The 24,125-nt window shown below is 53.0% G+C and overlaps 9 protein-coding genes across 9 annotated transcripts; 3 read left to right on the forward strand and 6 right to left on the reverse strand.

Annotated features, from left to right (window-relative positions):
* Positions 1 to 18: 18 nt before the first annotated feature.
* Positions 19 to 947, reverse strand: T069G_07185 (trypsin domain-containing protein; the record flags this gene model as incomplete). The annotated part of the gene is made up of 3 exons (XM_056174395.1): positions 19 to 325; positions 406 to 605; positions 690 to 947. 3 exons carry the CDS (start codon positions 945 to 947, stop codon positions 19 to 21), a joined length of 765 nt encoding a protein of 254 aa, XP_056027974.1.
* A 2,424-nt stretch (positions 948 to 3,371) lies between these two features.
* Positions 3,372 to 5,381, reverse strand: T069G_07186 (major facilitator superfamily domain-containing protein; the record flags this gene model as incomplete). The annotated part of the gene is made up of 5 exons (XM_056174396.1): positions 3,372 to 3,736; positions 3,894 to 4,534; positions 4,590 to 4,925; positions 5,006 to 5,106; positions 5,175 to 5,381. 5 exons carry the CDS (start codon positions 5,379 to 5,381, stop codon positions 3,372 to 3,374), a joined length of 1,650 nt encoding a protein of 549 aa, XP_056027975.1.
* Positions 5,382 to 6,244: 863 nt separating this feature from the next.
* On the reverse strand, positions 6,245 to 6,454 carry T069G_07187 (uncharacterized protein; the record flags this gene model as incomplete). The annotated part of the gene is made up of 1 exon (XM_056174397.1): positions 6,245 to 6,454. One exon carries the CDS (start codon positions 6,452 to 6,454, stop codon positions 6,245 to 6,247), a length of 210 nt encoding a protein of 69 aa, XP_056027976.1.
* Positions 6,455 to 8,057: 1,603 nt separating this feature from the next.
* On the forward strand, positions 8,058 to 10,214 carry T069G_07188 (uncharacterized protein; the record flags this gene model as incomplete). Its single annotated transcript, XM_056174398.1, has 1 exon — positions 8,058 to 10,214. One exon carries the CDS (start codon positions 8,058 to 8,060, stop codon positions 10,212 to 10,214), a length of 2,157 nt encoding a protein of 718 aa, XP_056027977.1.
* Positions 10,215 to 11,071: 857 nt separating this feature from the next.
* Positions 11,072 to 11,683, reverse strand: T069G_07189 (uncharacterized protein; the record flags this gene model as incomplete). Its single annotated transcript, XM_056174399.1, has 1 exon — positions 11,072 to 11,683. The coding sequence occupies one exon, from the start codon at positions 11,681 to 11,683 to the stop codon at positions 11,072 to 11,074; it is 612 nt and encodes a 203-aa protein (XP_056027978.1).
* Positions 11,684 to 11,720: 37 nt separating this feature from the next.
* On the forward strand, positions 11,721 to 12,959 carry T069G_07190 (uncharacterized protein; the record flags this gene model as incomplete). Its single annotated transcript, XM_056174400.1, has 1 exon — positions 11,721 to 12,959. One exon carries the CDS (start codon positions 11,721 to 11,723, stop codon positions 12,957 to 12,959), a length of 1,239 nt encoding a protein of 412 aa, XP_056027979.1.
* Positions 12,960 to 13,736: 777 nt separating this feature from the next.
* T069G_07191 (glucosamine-6-phosphate isomerases/6-phosphogluconolactonase domain-containing protein) lies at positions 13,737 to 14,522 on the reverse strand (the record flags this gene model as incomplete). The annotated part of the gene is made up of 1 exon (XM_056174401.1): positions 13,737 to 14,522. One exon carries the CDS (start codon positions 14,520 to 14,522, stop codon positions 13,737 to 13,739), a length of 786 nt encoding a protein of 261 aa, XP_056027980.1.
* Positions 14,523 to 18,669: 4,147 nt separating this feature from the next.
* Positions 18,670 to 20,355, forward strand: T069G_07192 (SET domain-containing protein; the record flags this gene model as incomplete). The annotated part of the gene is made up of 1 exon (XM_056174402.1): positions 18,670 to 20,355. One exon carries the CDS (start codon positions 18,670 to 18,672, stop codon positions 20,353 to 20,355), a length of 1,686 nt encoding a protein of 561 aa, XP_056027981.1.
* A 1,605-nt stretch (positions 20,356 to 21,960) lies between these two features.
* T069G_07193 (calponin homology (CH) domain-containing protein) lies at positions 21,961 to 23,854 on the reverse strand (the record flags this gene model as incomplete). Its single annotated transcript, XM_056174403.1, has 2 exons — positions 21,961 to 23,611; positions 23,688 to 23,854. 2 exons carry the CDS (start codon positions 23,852 to 23,854, stop codon positions 21,961 to 21,963), a joined length of 1,818 nt encoding a protein of 605 aa, XP_056027982.1.
* Between the last annotated feature and the right edge of the window lie 271 nt (positions 23,855 to 24,125).

Raw genomic sequence — 24,125 nt, forward strand, 5'->3', positions numbered from 1 at the left:
TTGTTCCTAAACAGGCGCTTAAAGGTTGGCCTGGACGAAGCTGAGAAGGCTGCCGAGTCTGCTGTAGACACCAGCGAAACCAGGCTCAGCACAGCCATTGCCCCAAGAAACAAGACCCTGGAGGACGCCGTTGGCATCGACGATGGGGCCACCGCTGTCACCCTGGCAAGAGTCCTTGCCACCCTGGGCCTGAGCGGCGCAGAACATGTTGGTGGTAACAGCAGACCTGCCGTACTCGGACTGGCAGGTGGCACGAGAGACGACGGGGACGGAAACCTTGTTGAGTCTGGCGGGGAGAGACGAGCTGCCCTCGGAGGTGGTGCCCCTGTTGAATCAATTAGCATTGAGTTCCGTACCAATTGCTAGGTGCTCCACGTTATATATCAGGATATGGGAAATGCTTACCAGCCAGCGGTGGTGACGATGGAACCAGCAGCAGGGTCAGAGCCGGCAGCGGGAAGGGTGGCGTAGCCGATGGTGGAGCTCTCAGAGATGGAGCTGGCCAGCTTCCAGACAGCAACGTCGAAGTCGGTGGTACGGGAGTTGTAGGAGGGGTTCACAATGATCCTGGAGACACCGACTTGGGTACCGCCTGAAGCCCAGGTCTGTAATGGATACAAAATTAGTATCAAGTCCAATCTGCCTCTCGGGACAGGGCAGGAGAGGAGGAGGAAGATGGGTCAACTTACAAGAGTGCCGGCGCGGACCTTGACCTGCGAGGCAGAGAAGTCGACGGAGCAGTGGGCAGCAGTGATGACGGTGTTGGCGTTGACCAAAACACCACCGCAGAAGTGAGAGCCCTGAGTGGACAGAGAGACGATGTAGGGGAACTCGCCGAGAGCAGCGGCAGTTCCTCCGACGATATCAGCGCCACGGGGCTCGATGGCAGCTCCCAGAGCGAGAGCGGGCAGCATAAGAGCTGAAACAATCTGGGAAACGGGAGCCATTGCGAGTGATGGAATTTTTGTCTTCTGAGGTAGAGAGAAGAGGGCTTTGGATGGTATTCAAGTGGCGAGCTGTGATGATTCTCCAACTTGAATCGAGGGGGAGCCATCTCATATATATATTTTTACCAATCCCAAGACGTCTGGGATGCAAGGCAGACATGATAACAAATTACATGCATAGAGCACAGTCCACGACCGATTTAGCCAGCCCTGCCGAATACTACGACGTTAGATGGGTTCCCCAAATGCAGACCGAGGGCCAAGTGATGGCACCGCATGAAGCATCTCCTTCCTAAAGGGAGATTACCACAAAAACCACTGGCTTGGGCTCGCAAAAGATCCATGCTGAGAGACGAGGCCGCCAGAAAGAGAAGGCGACGATGATGGCATTGCACGTAAAGCTGCTACTGGCTGGAGACTGACCATGCAACGCCATGCATGGTGTATAAAGAGCCAGACCGGATAGACCTGAATGAGAAATACTAGACGATTGGACACAAGCAGAACAAGGCTAGACACATAATGACGAGAATGCTACACCCATTACCAAACTAGCTAATTACACTGAAACTATGTAAATACTATAATAAAAACTATCGCCAACTAATAGGAGCACGGCCAAAAACACGAAGCCGAAACACCTCCGTCCGGTGTATAAGGTAAGAGAGATAAGCGCCTCAACTCCAATGCTCATTATCACAAGCGATCGGCCGGCTCCGGCAGTGTCGAAGCTCAAACAGCCTGCCATATCCGTCATTTGCTTCCGAGCCCGATCTTGGGTCGCAATGGCCATCGCACGCCTTGCGACCTTCTGAATAGAGGCGCCAAGGCCCGTCCGAAGTTTGAGGCAAAAGCACATGCATGAGCTTCACGATAATAAAAGGGCGTCGGAACAAATCTGGGCGGCGCGGGGTAACTCGACCCGATCTGGACGGGAGTACCGAGTACGGGCGGCTTGTAGGCTCGTGCTGTAGGCTGCACCGGTACCGGTGACTCTGTAGAAGAGCATTGAATGGTGAACCCTACCTGGTTTGTCTGCCGTTGGAGCTTTGGAGCCTAATACTAATAGAATGAATGGCGTTTGAGTGCTCGAAAGTACCGAGCATTTACAACGGTAGTGGCTGGACGCTACGGTAGTGGGCACCTAATTAGGCAACTAATAGATATTGAGGTAGATAAGGATGGGCTTCAAGATGCAAAAACAGGTAAACAAAAGGAGATGAAGAGGTTAAAAAGGGAATAAAAAGGAGAGGAGCGAGTTCAGAAGTCCCTTGCATAGCCTTGTTTAGTAAGATATGGCAAGTATTAACCAACCAATTGGATGCTTTAGCACTGCTGTAGTCTAGAGAGGTAGTTCCAAGTTATTACATGTTGATGCACGAAGTCTGGGCTCATATGGAGTTTGTCTGGCGCTAAGACTTTGGGGCTAGTGACATGATGCCATTGAAGCATAATATTAAGATTACGCACCTTTGTTTTTCCTGGCTTAAAATAGCCCGGAGTAGGTGGGCAAAGAAAAAAAGACTGGACGAAAATACAGGTAAAAAGCACGAGGATAAAACACGCCTAAGAACAATCCAAACCAACCGCCAAAAACACTACATGTAAATCTTCATTGTGAACTTCTCAGAGCCGAACTTCGGCACAGAGGCATCTCTCAAAGGCTTGGCCAGAGCATTGCGCAATCGCGCAGCACGAGAACCAAAAACAATTACAGGGAGCCAATATCCGACGTCAGGGTTGCATCTACGGGCCAGCGTCAAGAGCGGGCGCCTGGGCCGGGGACATTTCATGGAAACCTGTTCCGGGGGGACCATCACAAAGAGGGAAAATGCACACCCGGGCATAGGAAAAAAAATATTGGGCCGTTGTGCCGGGGATCAAGGAACTTGAAGAGAGGAGGCTGGAGCTGGTTCAAGGCGCAAACCGCTTGGCGATGGTCCGTGCCGATCTGCTGCTGGGAATAGTACCGTAGCACTGCAGGATTGAAGTGAAATAGCACCGGTTTTCGGAGCAGAGTTGGGGTAGGATATTGATTTTTTTTTCCTGCTTCGTATTTGCGTGTGACTGCGGGCGTTGCATGCAATCCGGGCTTTTCTGATTGATATCGAGGTAGCATTGAACTATTGTGAAATGTTAAATAATTGGTCATGCGTTACGTTGTGGAACATGATAAACACGGAGCTGGCGTTGTGCTTCCTTATCTACTAACCCTACATGTGATGGGTCTTACTACAAATTATATGTCTAGATGTTGCTAAGCGCTTTGACGAGTATATACGAGTGTTACATTACTGCTGTACCTATATACAGACTGGATATATGCGTGTATACAATGGCTGTGCATACAGAGGTGAGGTCTATGCAGCTAGCAATGGGACGAAGATGGGATCCTGATGCTTCCCTCCAACCCTCTGCTTGCATCTACCGCTTGAGAGACTTTTCTTTAATCCAGAACGTAGCAGTAAAACACACGAGGCCAAATAGGAGTGACGGTACAAAGGACCCAACGATGGCCGTCTGGTAGCTCGAGCGAACCTGTTCGGCCACTAGCGGCGGCAAATGTTTGATGGCGTCCAGGCTTTGGCGCACCTTTTCTTCAACCTGGCCGGCATCGTCTCCGATACGGGAAGCTAGTTGTGTCCTCAAAACCTGCTGGAGCACGGCAGAACTGGCGCCGACGCCGACGCTGGAGCCCAGTGAGCGGAAGAGATACGAGCAGGCGATGGCAACTGCGGTGTCCTCGGTGGCAGCATTGGCAAGAAGAGCGATGAGAACGGTAGTAATGCCTTGGAGGATAAACCTTGTTAGTCTCGGTCTGTATGACAAAATATATACAGATGCAGATAGCATATGGAGTAGAGTACAATGTTATGGTGGCATTGATGGAGATGTGTGGGGGCGGGGCGAACGAGAAGGTCGACATGAAAGGAAATTGAAACTTACCACCTCCGTTGCCAACGGCTGAAAGGACGAATCCCGTATTAGAGCCAATCAGTGAGCGGAACCAGACTGAAACAATCAGAGGCACCATTGAGAAGAACAAGATGCCGTAGCTAATCACCGTCGGCCAGTAGAACTTGCCGGTTCTCTTGATAATCCAACCGCCCGCGAGAGACCCCAACACGCCAGCTATGGTTGCAGGAACAAGCATTGAGCCGCTCGCCGTGGCGCTTAGTCCTTCGACGGCCTGGAAGTACAGCGGCACAAAGAACATGACGGCCATTTCACCCGCCATGCCACACATGTTGACGATGTAACAGGGAAGCAAGTCTCGGCTGAGGATGATGTGGCCTGGGGCGAACGGGTGCTTGGCAATTTTCATCTCCACGAACAGGAATAGAGCAAACAGGACGGGGGTAAGACTGAGAGAGACGATGGTGATGCGATTGGACCATCCAAGGTTAGGGCCGGAGTCGAGGCCGGTCAGGAGAGAAACGACTGCGAGCACGAGGGTGAAGGCGCCCAGGAAATCGATCTGGCGAACTTTTGCGACCCAGTGGTCCTTTGAAGGAGGCTCGAGATCAAGGATGAAGTACACTGAGACCCAGGCTACCAAGCACATGGGGGCCTGAATCATGAATGACCTATTCATATCGAGGTTAGTGGACGTCCAAGTCTTCACGCTACGATCAATCTTACCATCGCCATCCGAGAGAATCGGCAAAGAGACCTCCTAGGGGTCCTCCAGTCGAAGTTCCTGCAGCGTATACTACGTTGATATAGCCCTGCCAGACGCCGCGCTCTTGCAGAGGAACAATATCAGACAGCAGAATCGACACAACCGAACTCATTCCTCCTCCGCCAATACCAGCAACTGCTCGAGCAACACAAAGCTGCGTCATGCTCTGGGCTAGGCCGCATCCCAAGCAGCCAATGCCAAAGACGGCGTATGCAAACAAGAGGCACGCCTTGCGACCGAAAATGTCGCTGAGCTTGCCGTAGAGAGGCTGGAAGCTTGTGAGGGTGAGGAAGTATCTTAGGTTTTTTATGTTAGAAGATTTTGCCACTGGTGTAGGAAGCGAGAAAGCATTGAAGTTTCCGAGGTTCGTGCTTACGCGGTGGCGATCCAGCTTGTGTTGTTTAACGCATTGAGCTCGCTGCCAATTCTGGCATATGTTGCAACTGCAAGGAGCTGGTCGACAGCTACAAGATAGACCTGGACGAAGACGTCTCGTTAACATGAATTCTCTTTTATAGACATTTGAAATAGGGATGATGATTTACTCCAACGCCAATGGCAGGAAGCAAGATGTGCATCTTGTCAGCCATGGGATGCTTGTTCGGGCTGGTGCCCACGCCGCCATCTTCGACGTCATTGCCATTGCCATTGCCATTGCCAAAGATGCCGTTTTGAGGATGAGATTCGGAAAGAAGGGGCGATGCCTCCGTTGGAGGAGCAGATGGCTCTTCTTCGTTGGAAGTTGATCTCATCTTGATGGAAGTTGAGTCAAATTACAACAAACGCCGATCGCGTTGATAACCGTAGTTCCAATCTCTTGGAAACACAGCCTAGTTTTTACTCTGGCAACGAGCAAAGCTAGAGGTTGCAGCAGCTAGATGGCAGCGCGTACTATGGGAGACACGAACCTCTCTTGTGAGATGCGTATATGGAAGCTGACACGCAAAACAAACGGTGAGATGTGTCGATGTACGAGTTGCTAGTGAGCCGCCCCCCACCCAGGCCGTCTTCATTTAGCCAGGGGCAATATTTATATCAGCGCATTGTCTTGTCAACCCAAGGGCGTTTTCATAAAAAATAACGAGATCCAAAAAGAACGCAATCTCGAGTACATATGATAGAATCCATCACAACCTATCGATAGGCCAAATTGCAGTCCATTGAGTAGATGATGCTGAATAATGCAGCTGTAAGTCGCGTTTAGCATCCGATTTTGGACTTGGATTGTCGTATATTTCCGGGGTTATTATAAATCTCACTGGGGCGATGGTAGCCGAGCATGAACGCGAGAACATTTACTACTACTATTTGATGAATTGATAAATCCATATGGTAATGCCAAGTGTTGGTAATAATGGCTTAAACACTTCATGGCGAAACAGTATTGCAAGCATTGAGTCTGTAAGGCATGGAGAGATGACACTTGCGTGTGGACTAGGTAAACTCCGCATTTGGAGTTTCTGACTAAAATCTGGGGGTGGCTGAATGGCTAAAAGAGTATAAGTACCTAGACATATTGGCATCCGACTCTCTAGCTATACTCTCTTATAAAAGTACATTAGATGAATAAGGTAGGTCATAATTTTAGAACATAGTATTCATGTTCACGGTCCTCTCAGAGTTCGAATGCGGCCACTTTCGAATCCTCAACATTATCAGCAAACTGGTCTGGGAACATCATCTTCTTAATCTCCCTTTCATAATCCTTCGCTGTTGGAAGGGCAACAACCGTAGTTTCGAGAAGTGCCTCATCGGGATCCTGAGGCTTGATATTGTCCCATGTCCATGTGATTCCGTTTAATGTGTACATGTACGCTAAATCCATGTTGTGTAAATACTGTATGCCGATGAGCTGAGTATGCCCAGCTTAGCCTACCTGAAGTCTTTATGTTGACTGCGAATCTAAGTGAAGCTCGCATCTATGCTAAACGCACTTTAACATGCATGTGCAATACATGCGAAGTGTCTGACAAGTACCGAATGCAATGAGTCGAATTGATCCATGTCGGTTAGCAAAAATACGGAGTTGGAGTTGCATCTGCCACGTTTTACCATCAGCTCTGCCGTGCCATGTGTCGCAAATCCGCCCGTGCGCGCCTGCAGCCTTCCTCCACATGCGGGGAGCCGACAACGTTATTTGTCGGTTTCCCAATGACAAGTCGAGTCACTTCGGACGATAAAAACTGGATACAAGTATTCAATCTATTTGTTTCCATGTTTATCTGCCTTGTGAAGAGAAAAAAAAAAAAGCCGGCGAAGTTTTCAATATAGTGCCAGCGAGCCGCTGTTGCATTGCTGTGGGTACTTGTCCCGGCCGCCTCATCACACATAACCCCAACGCAATTAAGCCACATGAATTAGCTGATAATAGTCTACAAAGAGCAAAACACAGAGGATATGCATCGGCTATCGTACTGTAGGCCACAGTCAAGGAGATGTCAGTCCGTTCAATGTTCAAGTTGTCTTCCTGCCCACCTCAGCCAGTCGTTGGTGGCGCAAGCTGGTGCGTGGCTAATGAGAGACACCAGACCGGCAAGTCTCGGCCGGTTTCTCAGCCACTGCGGAACATGGATGCTTGTTCAGCTGAGAGGCGACAATCTGCATCATCTCCCTTCTCACTTGCTTTGCCCTCCTCCTACGTGACGAGAAACCAGCATCACTTTCATGCGCTAACATGCTAATGACGTCGTGGCGCCTCTATGAGCGTCACGAATACGATTGAGCCTAAATGAGATCAAGTTTTGACGTGGCTGTCGTGAGTGGCAGATCATCCTAGGTGCAGATGGATTGCCATTGACAACGTCAAAATATCTTGGCCAAGTGTAGTAATTGGTGCCGAATAAATAGTCGATGCCTATGAGCTATACACGCGGATAGCTCGATAGACGTAGAAGGACTCGTACTCGTAATGATGCAGATAGAATGCAGTATCGCCCTGCCAAGCTGCGTCTCTTGCAGAGGATCGCAGAATCAACCCCTGTCCACCTGCGACGACATCCAATGCATTCCAACAGTCCAATCCAGCCCTGTCATATGCAAGGACAATGCAGAATGGCGTCCCCGCCGAGGCGCCACCAGCCCCATGTCCTGATGCCCGTTTCATCGCCGTTCCCGCATATTGGCTGCCGCCATCCCGCCAAAGTTGTATTAGCCAGGGACTCGCTCGGAATCTAAAACAACCTAGGACGGCCTCCTCGTCTCAGCATTTCTGCTTCTGCTCATGGACTGCCAATTCTTCCCAATGCGCACTCATCGGAGCTGCGCAATACCGGCAAAACACTCCTGCTGCCGCCGTGAGCCTCACAGGGGCGCTGCGAATCGTCTCAAGCTAGTACAGGCACATGCGGACATCCTGTTGAACTCGGTCTCGACCGCTCTGCCGTTTTGCTGTCGTTGTTCTTCTCGCCGTGTCAGAGTGTTGGGCCACGATGTCGCGGCAATCCGATCTTTCAGTCCCTAAAAGCGGCGTATCCCGCTTCTCCAAGGCGTTGCCTGGAGTCCCCGGATTCGACGGCTTCGACGACGAAGACAGTGAGAGCAGCGCCGTCAACAGTAACAATAATCGTAATCGAAAGAATAGCGAGTTGAGTCTCCCGGCGAGAACCTCATCGCTCGCCTCGCCGCCGCCGACAAAGAACCTCCCGCTTCCTCCGCTGCCTCCCGCGCCGCCGACCAAGACGCTGCCGACAACGCCCCAGCCGAGTCGGGCCAGTAAAGATAGCCTGAATAAGAATATTAACAGTAATACATCGAGTTACGACAACACGAGCAGCCAAATCAGCATTGCGGCGCCCTCACTTTCGCCTACCAGCTCTGTCTCAGTGAGCCTGCAGTCGCCGCCCTTGAGCGGCCGGTCCATGATGTCGATCCCGCGGAAACCCATTGCGAACCTGCAGCTGCCGGCGCCGACGACGCAATTCCTGGCTCAGCCATCGCCGACCTTCTCCCTGTCGAGCATCCTGATGGCGTATATGGAAGATGGCGACGAGTCGCAGCAGAGCAGCGTGGGTGAAAAGGTTGAAAACGGACAGGAAGTCGCAGCATCTGGAAGCGAAAAGGTGGACGCTGCGCCTGCCAGAGCTCCAGCCGCCACCGTCACAGGCGGCAGTGGCTCACTGCCTGCTCGCCCCAACGCTGGCTTTGGCCACTCCCAGCGCCCTGCTGAGCGAACTCTTCCTCCACCACCTCCCAAAGACGACAAACCAACGCCTCCAAGACCAGACAGTCCAGAGCTGACCGCTCCATCATCGCCTCGCCCTGAGATCTGGAAACGACGTCCACACATGAGCCAAGCTAGCAGAGAGCTCCCTGGCCTCAAGCTCGACTACAGCCACGGATCAACCGCAGATACACAGCTTCCCCCGGACGTGGCTGAACCGGAGACAGCATCAGAAGCAGCGTCCGACACGGCCAAGGCTGCAGCCCAGCGAGCTCCTCCGTTTGCTGGCGGATTACCTGGCCGGAATATTCGCCCTTCGTTGCCGGCCAAGGACCAGCCGCCCCCTGCCACGCAAGCCATGGGGAGCGAAACATCCAAGCTGAAGCAAATCAAAGAAAGACTTGGCTCTCAGCGCTCCGAGTCGATATCCAGCACTTCTAGTGCGAAAGCTGGTTTCCCCGGCGTCCCAGCTGCTAAGCGACCGCCGACACCAGAGTATCAGAAGGAAGAGGTCAAAGTGCCTGCTGTCGAGCCTTTCGTCTCTCCCGTGTCTCCAGCATCATCTCCCGAGGCTCCAAGGGGTGCTTCTCCGGACTTTTCAAAAGGACTGCCGCCAAAGCCTTCCAACGGCAACCTGACTGCAACAGCAAGCTCTCAAAAACCTATATCACGAAAAGCCCTGCCGACAAGTCCTAGCCAGGACTTCACAGCTGTCAAGGATTTCTTTCGCCCGCCGTCTGATACGAATAGTACCAGTGCATCCAGCCAAGCGGCTGTACCCTCAACATTACCAAAGGCCGGTGCCACACTTACTGCAACAACTGCACCAGCGGCTTCTCTTCCCAAAGACGATGCGTCTACCGGCTCACGTGGTTCTGGAGACACAACTGTGGTGCAACCTCAGCCCCAGCCCCAGCCTGCCGTGATCCGAACAGATGCTCCCCAAACAGTGAAGCCACAGCGCAGCGAGCCTCAGGCGACGGCAGACCCACGACTTTTACAATCAGAAACACAAGGGCTGTTGTATCGGGGTCGTGATGGCACGCTATATGCTGAGATGAAAACCCAGGGGGAACCTCATCCTAAGGCGGCATATTTTCCCACACAGACGTACCCAAACCTACCTAGAGATGGTATCGTCAAGGCAAGACCCCTCACTGACATGCATTTCAATTGTTTCCAACAACACAGGACCATGGCTCGCCGAAGCAACCGGAATTGTCCACTGACCTGTCAAACTTGCGACCGAGCAGACGTCGAGGATCGCTGGGTGTGTACTTTCTGCCATCTACGGATATGCGACGGTTGCTATCGCAAGCTGGGCAGCTATCAACGGGACCTCCGCCGTTTAGTTGACGTTTTGGCCAGTGCTGGACCTGCAGGGTTCACATCTTCCTCTCGTCCTGGCACAGCTATGGGGCTGTAGCCAACACCATGACGCCGCATATCTCCTAATCTTCCCCCCGCCACATACTCTCATGATACCCCTATTCCGCTCGCCCACTTTTTCCTTTCTTCTTCTTCTTCATCTTCTTCCTCTTCTCCTCCATTATTATTACTTTTTTATGGCATGAAACATTACTGTCATGGGATCTGGAGTACGAATGTCTTCATCAGTGTCTTTTTTTTTGTTTTCTCAATACAAACTTGTATCAAAGTACCATAAAAGGAAACTCTGGTTCGGCCCTCTGTTTTACTTTTGATACCATTTTTCGGCTTACCCGCAAGATTGGGGCGGAAATATTTCACATGTATAGCATTAAAGAGGATTGGTTCAGTCGCTCGTTGGTTCAAAGAGAATGGGAAAGGATAATTCCAATGGTTTTTAGGGAAATCGACATGCCGGACCACGGTTTGGGCAACTTTGAATTTGTTTACATGAGTCAGGGTATCTCTGGTTTGTTCTCTCAAAGAGAGTGATTGAAAATAGACTACATGTACCTTAGCCATTGAGGCATTACTCAGGGATGATATGATATTACCGTCTTTGATGCAAATGAAAAAATGAAATTTTTTTCATAACCAATGTGTAATGTAAAAATAATGAATACCCTTGATATCAAGATTTGATGATGCTTGAATCAGGGGCAAGTCGAGATGGAGCATCAGTTGAATCCAATTGGCGGAGTTGGGGTCTGCAGCATGTGAGCCTGACCCAAACGGGAGTAGCCAGGTACGGCAGTTGGGCTTTTATAGCGCCTGAAGCTCCCTGACATCACCAGCGTAGGGCACTAACAGCCCAGCTCAGGTGAAATGTCACCGTCGGGCAGGCCAGCTTCACCTTCATCCTCGCCAATTCCCAACCTCCAGCATCACCGCCATGTCGTCAATTCCTCGCTCGCGCTCGGTGCGCTCAAACACGGGCATCCCACAGATACCGACCAGATCGTCTAGCACTCGAGATGCGTCGGTGCCCCGAAGTACGTCGCCAAGTCGGCTGCCCAGATACGGTGCCCGAGGCGGCGTCTCATCTGTCTCGGTTGCTTCTAGCTCCAGCAGCTCGACGAACAGCTTGAAGAACACGGCCACCAATGCCAATGCCAGAGCTCCTGGTGCACCGCCGGTCATGCCTGGGCGTCTGGCGAGATCGATGACGATGGCAACGAAGGAGGTGATGGCGAGGAAGGAAAAGATGGCTACGACCAACAAATACCCACCGTCGACAACTATGACCAGACCGTCCATCCAAACCAGGGGGAGGTCTGCCAGCATCTCAATGGAGGGCAAACCCAAAGAGCTGGAGCGAAGGTCAACAGGACTTGCATATACAAGAAGCTCGGCCACAAACCTCGCTGGACCAACTACGGTGAAGTCCGCTTCGAGGCCGAGAGAAGCCACTTCGAGGTCGAGAGATCCCATTCGGCGGCCTGCAACACCCACGGCCCAAACGGGCATACCAACGACAACTCGGCGATCAGCAACACCAACCGCCATGCCTCGATCCAATACTTACTCAGGCGGGCCTGTTACTCCTACCTCAACGACGGCAAAGACGCCTCCCTCGACTAAGACGCGATCGCCTTCGGTAGGGGCGCTGTCTCGCGCTGCCACATTCACTAATTCTATACGATCTGCGACACGGACTTCCATGACTCGGTCTATAACTCCAACTACCACCCGGTCTGCAAATTCAGCTGCTAGTAGCCGGGCTGCGACGCCGACGGGGCAACCAAAGCTGGAACGTCGAGCTCCCTCTACTGAAAAGGTATCGTCGTTTCGTAAGCCGTCACTGGCGACTATTAGTAGAGTGGTGTCTAGACTTTCGAAGCCTTCCTCTGCCGGTACGCTGCTTTCATCGGACCAGGCGTCCCAACTGAAACGACCATCGAATTCTTCTTTACACCGCCCCAACTCACCAAGCAAGACCCTCTCCGCCAAGCCTTCGGCGTCACATCTCGCCCCTCCTTCGCCCTCCAAGTTGCCAGCTAATATTGCTGCGTCGGCTGAAGTTAGTAAGCTTCAAGCAGAGCTCCTACAGCTGTATCTGCTCCATCAGGAGGCTCCAACTGTGGATGCCGAATGGCGAGCGAGCGCCAAGCAGAAATTGGGGAACCGGTTCCAAAAGCTGAGCGAAGAAAGCAGGGAGGTTGCTGAGCAGGAGAGTATAGCACTGGAAAAGCGGAACGTGCTCGCGCTCCGAAGATGGGGTAGTGGTGGTAGACTGGACGAAAAGATTCAGTCTCTGGAATCCATCATTACGAATGTATGGTCACTGAGCGACCCAGGTGGCCGATATGCTCGTGTGGTGCGACATTTCGAGATTTGGATCGATGGCGTGAGTGAGATGGAGGACGGGAGAAGAAAGGGCGCCATGCTCGCCCAAGGAAACGACAACCTATTCATTGAAGACTTGGATGCCCGATGGAAAGAAGAGCGCGGAGATCTCATCCAGCTTCTGACTGAATGGAGGCAGCAGCTCAGCGATATCGATGACCTGAGTCGAGATGAGTTTTACGAGCCGCCGGAGGAGGACGAGAAATCTAGCTTGGAGAAGATGCTGGACGGATCGCGCATGCTTATTGACGACATGTTGGCGGAGTTGGAGATTATGGAAGAGGTTGAGCATGAGGCGCTCGCGAGGGAAGATGCGTGGATTGAGAAGATGAACAGGAGCGAAGAGGATGACGACCTCCGGGTCTCGCGGGTGAGAGGTGCCTGGAACGAGATGTGAAGGGTGCCATTTCATGTTTAAAGGGGTGTTGATGATTTCCTTACTTTCTTCTTTCCTCTTTTCATTGATTCTCTCTCTGGTCTGGGTTTGTTTTACTTTTGTGCTATTTTTTTTTTCTTTTGACAAAAACATCGACCTTTGACGACATAACGACTGCGGCAAAGGGGGGATACATCCAACGTTGGAACGGACAACAGAACCATCATCATTAGCAGCATTGGCATCAGCATCATTAAATTGGCATCAAGCATTTAGCATCAACGACATCACGAGCGATATAGTTCCACTAGACTGATTTTCAACCCGTCTTGCATGTTGAGGGAAAAAAATGATAAGTTTCTTTCCGGTGAAAGCATCATGTAATCTAAGTAATAACAAAAAAAGGGAGAAACAAGCCCAGCGTGCTCCTCGAAGCCGGGGCATAAGATATGATAAAATACAACCGTGAGACAAGCTTTTTCTTTTCAAAGGGTTCAAAGATACCTCCCAGCGATAGTGATAAAGGGGACACAACGAGAAGAAAAGAAAGAACCAAGCCCATGGAGGAGGCGTCTTGGCTTCGATACATGGGAGGTTGTTTTTTTCTTTTTCGTTTTCTTTTTTTTCTTTCAAATTTTTTTTCAAAATGCTGCTTGCCCATCTGGCCATCACGGTTTGTTTTTCGCGTCGTCTCATCATTTGCTTGTGGTCATGCGTCATCATCAATTCGAATCTCGTTCCTCCTCTCCCTCTCCTATCCTATCCTAGAGTGCGCCATTTCCATGCTCAGTCTTTCCTTTACAGGTACGCCCTCCGGGGGAAGCTGACGCCCTCGATGGCGGGCTCGTCGACGAACCAGCTGCATCGGTCTCCCGCAGCCTCGTTGACGAGAGCGCAGGGCAGCCCCGCGTCGGCGTCGAAGATCTGCTTCATGATATCCTTCTTGCCGCCGCCGGTGGCGACGAAGGCGACGCGGACGGCGTGCGTGACGACAGGCAGCGTCAGGGTGATTCGCTTGGGGGGCGGCTTGGGCGAGTCCTCGATGGGGGCGACCCAGGCGTCCGCCTCGCGGAGCAGCTCGTGGCCGGGGAAGAGAGAGCAGGTGTGGCCGTCGGGCCCGCAGCCGAGCAGCAGCAGGTCAAAGATGGGCAAGCGGACCGAGTCCCGCGAGGCGAAGCTGGCGACGAGCGTCTGCTCGTACTGGTCGGCGAGCTCCTGGATGTCGCCGAGGTGCTCGACGTTGATTGCGTGCACGGCGGCGGGCTGCTGGTCCGCGGGCAGCTTGTCGAGCAGCTCGGCCTTGACCAGGGCGTAGTTGGAGTCCTCGTGGTCCAGCGGCACCGCGCGCTCGTCGGCGAAGAAGATTTCCCACTTGGTGAAGTCGACCGTGTCTTCGGGGCCGGAGGAGGGAGCCAGCAGGGCCGCGGCGAGCGTCTTGGGCAGCGAGCCTCCTGACACGGCCACCTTGAAGACGCCGTGCCTCTCAATACCGGCGTTTTGGCTCTGGATTACGTATGCGCGCAGAGCCTGTGCGAGGGCATCGGTGCCCGGGAAGGCGTATAGGTTGGGCTGTGTCTTGGGCATGATTGTAGCTGTGGGAAAAAGAAAAACGAGGCTTGGAAGCACGAAAGCTGTCTCGACTGTTGGTCTGATGTAAAGGAAGGCGGTGTGTAAACCGTATATCGGAAAAGGCTCGTTCAGTCTATGTTTGATATTATGGTGTTCTCTCTTTTTTTTTTCTCTGCTCGGAGCTGTGCAAATCAACCTTAGAGGTCCGGGTGTTTGGATGGCGGGGTTGCTCTATTTTTCCATTTGGGGGAGTTGAAGGTTGCGCCAAGTTCGAAGGAAACGGAGCTGCGTGCGCGCGGGGTTATGTCAGAGGCGCGTGGGAAGATAAGATAAGGCCGGGCTGAGTTCAGGCGGGCGTTGCCACTACGATCAAGGTTAAAAAACGTATCCAGCGGGTTGGGCAGCTTTCAACGAACTACGAGATGGTTCTAGAAAAGGAGAATTACTTCTTAATCATGCACGGAGAAGAAAACCGAGCGGGTGTTTTGTCGGAGAAGGGACAAAGCCTGGAGGTCCAAAATGGCCATGCAACCGCATCGTTATGTACAATTTGCGCATTGCAAGCACCGATCTGCAGGGATGCCGCGGTCTGCATGCCGCTTGGAACGTCGGAATTGGAGAAGCATCACGTCAACGTCAAGACTCGAGGCCGGAATTCGGCACTGCGTTTAGTGTCGCTGCTACGCGATGCTAGACCGAGCGAGGTAGGTAGCATGTAGATTTTTATGCCGCTCAGCTGGGTAGCGTTGAGGTTTTTGTTTTATTTTGACAATTCCGCTATGTGAGAGGACCGTTTGATCCGGGCGGTTCGTTTGCGCTTCTCGTTAGAGTTAGAGCTGGTGCGATGGATCGCTTGAGCGAGAGATGGCATCGGATGAACATGGTTGAATTGGGTGTGTTGGCGTTATAGGCGGATGCTATATTTATATTGAGATCAACATGTATGGATGGAAAGGATGAATTTCTTGGATAGTGAGTGGTTGGAGTTGCGCATGAGCTAACAAGTTGAATACGAACTTGCGCTGGGGAGCTACCAAACCTCTGGTTCATAGGCTGAAAGCTGCAGCTCAGCAAGACTTGGCGTGGGCTGGTGCTGTCGGGTGCTCTTAAAGGCGCTACGGTGCTCAGAGCTCGCCAAGGCCCGATGCGAGACATGCCCCCGGCCGCCGCGCATCGAAGCGAAACTTCGCTTGTTAGTTGAAGAAACGACGTGCTGCTTTTCACATGATTGCCGAGCCAATGTCTCAGATCGGTAGGCAGGCCGTATGCCAGTTGAGGTTTACGCTGCTTTTATAGCGCGTCGTTGTGATGTTGGTTGGCCCCTGTGCTGTGCTTGATGCTAGCGAGGACGTACATACATGCACCTACATGGGCTATATTGGCGAGCGAACGAGCGAGAGCCGTTGCTAGTACGATTGGGCACGGAGGTGCCTCCGAGCCTCGTACCTGAAAATGCACCCGGAGAGACTGTCCATATTGCTGGATGGCACCTCTGCATTGCAGGTATGTATTTATAGGAAACAGCTCTGTAACGCTCTCTGTAGACACATGCATATTTTGTCTCAACCCTCGGCATGTAACCAATACTGAGTGCATACTATCAAGTGCCAGAGGTTAGTAAGGATCCATCCATGGATCCATCGAGCAAGTTGACACTTACAGCCACAAAAGAGGCGTGCAGAATAGCCTCGGTGGCGGTCCCAATGCTGCAACTGGGATTGGAAGACGCTCAAAACACTATTTGACAACAATGACGTAACGATGAAGTTGCCAATCACAACAAACTTGTTGGGTTATTCATCATACACATGGGTTGGTTTGCAAATCGTTCAGCCTCACGAGAAGCATCTGAGCCATCACTTCATGCCTCCATAAGCGAGTATTGAGATATGACCGTGATGTTAGTGCTGCTGCACGCAATTCCTGATGGGTCTGGCGGGAATATGCTGGTGACCATCCATGGCCCATGTTATTCCCCGCCGCGGCGTGCCGACGGTTGCCACATTCCCAACGTCCGCCTCTTAGTCTGCTGTGTGTGTATGCCACACTGAGATAGCAGTGCGAGAGAGCCCTCGATAGGGGGGACCGCCTGAATGCCCTCCAAGTCGTCACCAGCACAATCGCCGGCGGGTCTTGGTGGAGATGGCCAAGCCAGCAGCTTTGGGGCAAAAAAAAGCTGGGCACCCCGCCATGTGAACAGCAAGGCAGAAAAACTTGGTGTGCTCCTGTCACCAAGCCAAGGGCGCATGTGAACCCGGCATCTGAAAGAGGGGGCCAGCATCTTTGCATTAGCTTTGTATTAAACGGGGGTTTTTTCTCTTCTCAGTGTGTGTTCGTGTCTGTGTGTCTCTCCTTGTCGAGAATTGGGTTGGATCAACATCGTATTTGAAGCAGGATGTATCCCCCCGACTTGGAACTGTCCCCAAGCCATCAAGTGTCAAACGGGTCCAGTACTGTACAACATAACAGCAAAGCTACTATCTAGTAGACTATTGACTAGATTAGTGGGTGACAGGCGAACTGCTTGTTGGTTGCTGTACAGTTTAGAGGCGAGTTTTCGCTACGTTACTGCCGGCTCCGGGAGCCTCCAGCCCAAATGCGACTCTAGTGTGGCCAGACCCTGAAATCCCCTTGGCTGCCACAATGTCCCACCCGGAATTCAGGGTCCAGCTGGGTCAGGCGGAAAGCATGCTAAACCACCCTAATCCCACACAGTTGCTTGCCTGCTAGCCCATTCGCTGTATCGTCTAAGGCCTCATTAAAATTTTATTCTGCCTTGTTCCCTTTTCTCACTCCCTACGGCCCTCCTCCCAACCCTCGACCTCAGCCCAGGTCTTCTTTTTGCCTCCCCTCCATCTGCCCCTTCTCTCCATTCCTCAGCCCTCAGCCCTTGTTTATTAACCCTTTGACTTGCCCAATTCGCAAGCAGGGCCGTTTGCTGCAGGTTGTGGCCATAGTTCGGCGCGGATAGCGAATCATTGGCTCTTGGTCATCCGCAGGCCAGTAGGGGTGCCAGACTGCAAAAAAGGGCTCCAGCGTGTGCCGCCATTCGGGCCTGTCCTGGTCGCGTCCCTTCCCCAGTTGTTCACCGATTGCAAGGAAAGGACCCCGTTGAGCTGCCCCTCCCCGTTCTTGACAAGTTCTGGAGATATCAAATTAGTCTCCCAGTCTCGAATCTCCAGGGCTATCTTCTTCTGCTTCAACTTCCGCTACCTGTTTGCCCAATCATTTTGCTTGGAACCCGGCAGAATCGAGGCCAGAGCTATTCCACACACAGGCAAGCCATAAACAAGGCAGAGCCACATACCATCCAAGCAGACTCGACCTATAGCCGGCAGTAGCAGCCACTATTCGGGTCCGAATCGTCTGGACCTGGAGCTGTACGGCGGCATAGTGCGTCACGAGACAGCCTCACTTGAGTGTTGTGAGTCCGGGCCGTGCCTGTTGATTCGCTGCCCTCTGTCTTGTCACTCGCGCAGGCTTACAGGCCCTTATCTCGGCCTTTGCTTGGCCACCCCCTTCTCTGTGTCTCCTGGACACCTTTGGATACAGCGCCCGCCACCTTGCGGGGATATAGACGGCCGCATCCCGTGCCTCCCATCTTGTGCCATAACCCTGGCAAGCTGTTGCATTGGCTGCCCGTCCAAGCAGTCGTGCAAAACCGCAGCTCCAGCCCAGGCCGCCGGCGGCACACATCTGCGGCAATCCCTACGACCCGCCAGACCAGCGTCTTGCTGGCCTTCGGGGCCCTTCTAAAGCTGCCATTGACTTTTGCAGTCCCCCACAGACCGGCCTAGTTCTTTGTCCAACCTTGCTGCGGAGTCAGAGGGGAGAGACTTGTTGCCATTTAGAAACCCATCGAATTTGACCGCTCGTTGGAAGCTTGACACTTTTGCCTTGGAGTTTCCGGTCTCTTTCTTATCCCTTGTTTCAGCTCGGCGGACCTTTCGGCCCTTGTAACCCTGACACGCTTTCATCCAGGTAACGACATTCTTCTACTGTAGCGCTGCTTGAGCGTGTGGCCTGGGTGCTGACGACAATTTGCTGTTGGGTTTTCTTCACAGATTCTGACTTTTCATCAAACGTTTGCCGTATCCTTGCACCCTAGAGTTGTGGTGTAGTAGCCTGCTTGATTGCTGGTTTCGACGACTGACTGGTACCAATGTCGTCCCCAGATATAGATCAAACCGCCGTCAACGAGACGCTGCTCGAGCGTCGTCAGCTGTTAACCGAGGGGCTTAAAAGCTTGCCCTATGACCTGATTCTCTATCTCGAGCGGGCCGCCATCTATGCAGACCTCGGATACCCCGATCTTGCCGCTGGTGACGCCTATCGAGCTCTCCTCCTCACTGATGAGATTGTAAACGACGGTTTTGAATATCACGACCAGGCCCAAGAATCCTTGAGCCGATATATCGGAGAGCCTCTCCCAGAGGCCCTGGTCCAGGGGCAACTTGCCGATGAGTACCCTGACCTGGCTAATGGGACCCACGGAGATGCAGACGTGGCTTCTGGCCAACTGGCACTCCTGGCATCGATAAGAGCATATCAAATACTATCGCTGAGCCTCTTGTTGTGCGGTTGCTTGAGAAGTGCCTCTCAATTCTGCGACCGAGGCCTTGCGGCTGCGCCACAGAATGCAAAACTGCTTCACACCAGGAACCATATTGACACCGTGGCAAGGCAGAAGCTGGGCTTGACAGACTTCGAGGCCGATGATCTGCCCGACTTTGGTCTTGTCCGCCGAGAGGTCTATCCTTGGAACGACCATGAGCCAGATCGCTTCTCTCCAGAGTCTTTGCAGTCTTTGAACGACGGCCTGAGGGAGATGGCTCCAAAGTGTGCCGTCCAAGTGGCGACTCTGCCAGTCTTGTTAGAGGGGGAAAGTGAGACGGATAACTACGAGATAATCCCCACTTGCAAACAGCTGGGCGTCTTTGCCCAGGAGGATATTGAGGCCGGCGAGGTTGTGCTAAGAGAGTACACTCTCCTTACGGCCAACAACCGACACAAGGATTCAGTCTGCGATGCCTGCAGTTCCGAGCTCGCCCCGCTTGGTAGCGAGAACCGATCTATTCAGTGCGAAGAGTGCTTCGATACCGTCTTCTGTAGTCAGGAATGTCACGACGAGGCTCAGAGGCGCTACCATCCTGCGGTCTGCGATAAGGACGTGGACTCCATTGCCAAGGATCCCAGTGCATTCGAAGCCGACGAGACGCTACATCTTCTTCTTCTTTCAAGAGTTCTGGCGATAGCTGTCAACGAAGAAGTTCATCCGCTGGATGTACAAGAGGTGAAATTCATCTGGGGTGATTTCGTACCTTCTCGAACCAACGAGATCAATATATCGCCCAACGCCGGCCCTCCGCCCGAGTGGACGCTTCCCTTCTCTTTCAAATACAACATTGAGACGCCGCTGCATATACTGGAGAAGATGGACATTGACATCTACGCCGGGCTGCCGGAATACGATCTGTGGGTGCTCAACACACTATATGCCAAGTTTCGTGGAACCGCCTCGGCCCGCAAGAACCCGCGAGATGGAAGGCCGGATGTTGCTGCGGTGCATCCATATTGGTGTCTCGCCAACCATGACTGTGATCCAAACGTCACATGGGACTGGAGCGGCCGGATGGTCCTCTCGGCAAGGAAGGAACGTGTCGTGGGCGGCCGGCCCGGAGGCATCAAGAAAGGAGAGGAGATTCTCAATCATTACTGCGACGTGACCCTGCCGGTACAGCAACGACGCGAATGGGCTCGGGGAAGTCTGGGGGGCTGGTGCATGTGCAAGAGGTGCCGCACTGAGGCGTCCGAGAATAAAGCGGCTGAAAATGGGACATCGGCATAAACATGGTTATTCTCCTTCGGCCTGCGTCAAACAACAGCTTTCGGTTCCTACGGCTAGCGTACTCGGTTGCGAGTGTGTCTATTCTCGGTAGCGAGAGACGAGGGTCAAAATCCAGCAGGGGCTCCTGTCCCCGTGATGACTGCGAAAAGGGTAGGGAAGAGAGAAGTACAGTAGACGCCACGCACACAATGGGTTGATGACGGTTATCAAAGTGGTTCTTGAGGCCCACATGACAAAAATTTTAAACTAACAGAAAAGGAGCAAAAAGAAGATGAGATGCAACAAGGGTGTTTTTTGCCTCGCAAGTAAACGATGGGAGGTCCCTACGGCAAGAAGAAGGAAATATGTCGCGGATCCCCGCTCATACTACGACAGCCGCCCCCAAAAAGAGCAGAAAGAGAAGAGAAGACGCCTTCTTGTTACTGTAGCATCTGCCCCGTGTTCACTTCTAGTCCATGCCCAACCTGACCGTGTGTGTGGCCTTTGGTGAATGAATCAAGTCAATATGGCCGGCGGTCCCCCTCCCCCCTTTACGGCGGACCCCCAATCGTGTGTATCGAGGGATTTCTGTCTTGAGCATCAAAACCCTTTAGCCCATTCTCACGGGTCGGTCCCGGTGGGAGCCTAACAGTGGTTTCTACCTAATGCATGTATGGACCGGGATATCAGCAGCGCAAGGGCTTAAACTTTGTGCTCTGCATACAGCACTGTACGTGTGCGTCTACGTGGTGCGTGTGCAGGGCAGGGGTTTTTTTTGCAGCTGCTGTATGACGCAAAGATGTCTCACCTGCCGCCATGTTGCCGGCCACGAATCACACAAAGCACAGGAGGGCGAATGATGATGATGGCGATGAGAGGTACAAAGCAGATGTTGCTGCTCGTAGGGCCCAATTCGAGCTGGGACTGGACCCCCATTCTTCTTCCCATTTTGCCTAGGTCTAGGGAGAGGAGTGGGCTGCCATGCCCTGCATGAGAAGGCCCGGCCTAGCAGAATCTGGGCTCGAGCTATACCATGAAGCTACCCTGTCCTCCTCTGGCCAAGATTGGGGGTTACCGTCAGTCCCGCCGGCGGAAATATGACCACGTCAAGGATGACTTATTGGACGGGGGGGTTATTGGGAGGGGCGGAGATGGGTTGGCATATGGAATCGTTGTTATTAGCTAGATGTCAGCCGAGTCTGACGCTCGCCACTATAAAATTGAAGCTTCACAAAAGAACGATGCAGATGCAAAATAGAGGGAAAGAAAAGAATATTTGTTATCAACGCTGATAAAAAGACATAATTTCTGCAAGAGAATCCAAAAGAAGAGAAGAAAAAAAAAAGAAAGAGTTGGAAAGAAGAAAAGGAACAAGATAAAACGGTGAGTAAAAGAAGAAGAAGAAAAATACACCAAGGACAAGAAGATGAGAAAAGCCAGATATAACATGCGCCGCCCTTTCCGTCCCAACCACCACCGCCCGTCTTTTTTTATGTAATCCTCTAACCGGATGGACGCCCACCAAAGATCATCTACGTATTTTGCCAATGAGGTATCTCGACATTGCCCTTCCCCCTTCCTTCTTCCCCCTCCTTTTTGCTTCGAGCCGAATATCCTGGGCACACTCTACCGCGGTAGAGGCCGCGGCCCTACAATTTGCCTCCGCCCAGCGCCGATGCCCTGCGATCCTTTGTTCTGGCCGTCGCCGCCGGTGTAGCCACTCCACTGACTCACGTCCCATCGACCGTCAATCCCGCCGCCGATGCCGTCGACGCCGCTGTCGCCTCGTTTGATGGCCGCCGTCTCCTTCTGGGCCTCCTCCCACTCCTGCTGGCGCTGTCTTTCCAGCTCCTTCTCGCGCTCCAGCAGCGACTTGGACGCCCAGCCGCCCGCCTTGGTCTTGTCCTGGCCCTGAATTCGACGCTGGTCCTCGGCATCGCGTTCCTCCGTTGCGCCGAGCTCTCGAGCGTACGTCTGCTGGGCCACAAACGGCATTGGGGCCGGGTTAGAAGCCAGGAAGCGGTCTGTGCGATTCTGCGGCGCTTCTCTCGGAGGGGATGAGTATTTGGCTGGGTCAGGCAGCGGTCGTCCGCCCGTAGCAGCGTTAGGGGTTGGAAGAGGCCTGGGAGACTTGGGCAGCGGCGAGGAGGCCAGCCCTTCTCGCTCATCCTCTTTCAGGTTATCTTGATGCTGCTTCCACTTGGTATGGAGGACCTCGCGCTCGCCCTGCGACCAAGACTCGTGGCGGTTTAGCTGCGAGGTGTTGCCTTGGGTCCGGGGGCTTCGCGGTTCGCCTGGCCGGCCTCTTAGTCGAACCGGTGAATCAGGCACTTTGCCTTCGGCAGCTCGCTCCTGTCGCTCACGCTCATACTCGGCCTCACGCTGCCGTGCCTCATGAACCCGCTCTTTTTGGGCTGATTCGTCAGCTTCGGCCTTCTCAGCGCTAGCCTGCTCGGCTTGGTACTGGCTTAGGAATTGCCCACGCAGCTTGGCAGGGCTGCGGGTTCTGGCACGGCGTCGCTCTTCCTCGACACGAGCCTCGGCTTCAGCTTCTTCCTTTCGGCGCTTATCTTCGGTCAGCTTCCATTGCCTCTCCTCTTCCTCCCACTTCTGCTTCTCCTGTAGGACCTTGCGGCGCTCTTCCTCCCTCTGCCTCTCCGTCTCTTCCTGCCATCGCTTCTCCTCCTCGATACGAGCACGTTCTTCGGCTTCCAGCTGGGCTTGGCGCCGGGCCTGGGCTTCTTGTCGCTGGCGTTCTTCTTCCGCTATTTTTTCCTTCCGGATGCGCTCCTTCTCAGCCAAGCTTGGTACCTGAGGCGTACTACTAGTGATCTGCCTGCGAGCCCCAAAAGCGACTCCCATGCTACCCTGACTGGCGCCGCCCATATAGCCGTACTGCGCAATATTCCAGGCCGGAGCCGTCGAGCCTTCGTGTTCCTTCTTGCTCCAGCTGCTGACCGACTGGCCGCTAGAGCTCGTTGGTCTAACGTCTGATGACCCAACACCTAGCTTTGCTGTTTTGGGTCCGATGGGATTCGGGAAGTTGCTGGGGTTTGCGGCATTCGCGGCTCTGCTGAATGCGCCGATGCATTGCAGCACTTGGGCGGGGTCCTTTCGCTCATACAAGTCGACGGTGAGAAATGTATCGTGCTGATGCAGGTTCAAGGGCGGAGCCTGGCATGCGCGCAAGAAATGCGATATGTTCTCCATCTGAACAAACGGCATGGCTGACTTTTTGAACTTGATGCCGGGGCTGGGAGCGACGAGGTTGATGAGCCTGAGCGGGACAAAGAGGTTAGCACGCGACAATAGGAATAACCCATGGAAAGCGCGGGCGCGGGCGCATCGCATACTTGCAGAGAGCGACGCCATCTTTGAGGCCGTCCAGCAGATCTTTCGACGGCAGCGGTTCTCCCAGGGTCTCTTCGATCCATGCGCGAGCCTCGTCGGCTGCTGCGGGAGTGTATTTCTCCAGGCGCAATCTGCGTAGGTCCTTATCCAAAGACGAAACGGATGCCATTTTTACGTCTATGGAAGCGCAGTCTCCTAGTTGATGTGTCCTTCTCTTTTTCTGGAGTCTCTTGTCTTGTCTCTTGGCAATATGGGCGCGGAATTCGGGGAAAGGCGATTTGTTGTGATCGGATGTCGAGGATGATGTCGTCACCAAGTCAGCGTCAGACGGGGTGAGTAAGCGGCAGGTTCGGAATGTAGTCGCAACAGAGAAACCCAGCGGACTGGAATTTACTGCATAGCAACAGTGAAGAAATTTAGGATGTATTCGGTAACGTATT

The sequence above is a fragment of the Trichoderma breve genome, chromosome 4 (genome assembly GCF_028502605.1).
Source record: "Trichoderma breve strain T069 chromosome 4, whole genome shotgun sequence".
In the NCBI taxonomy this organism is placed as follows: Eukaryota; Fungi; Ascomycota; class Sordariomycetes; order Hypocreales; family Hypocreaceae; genus Trichoderma; species Trichoderma breve.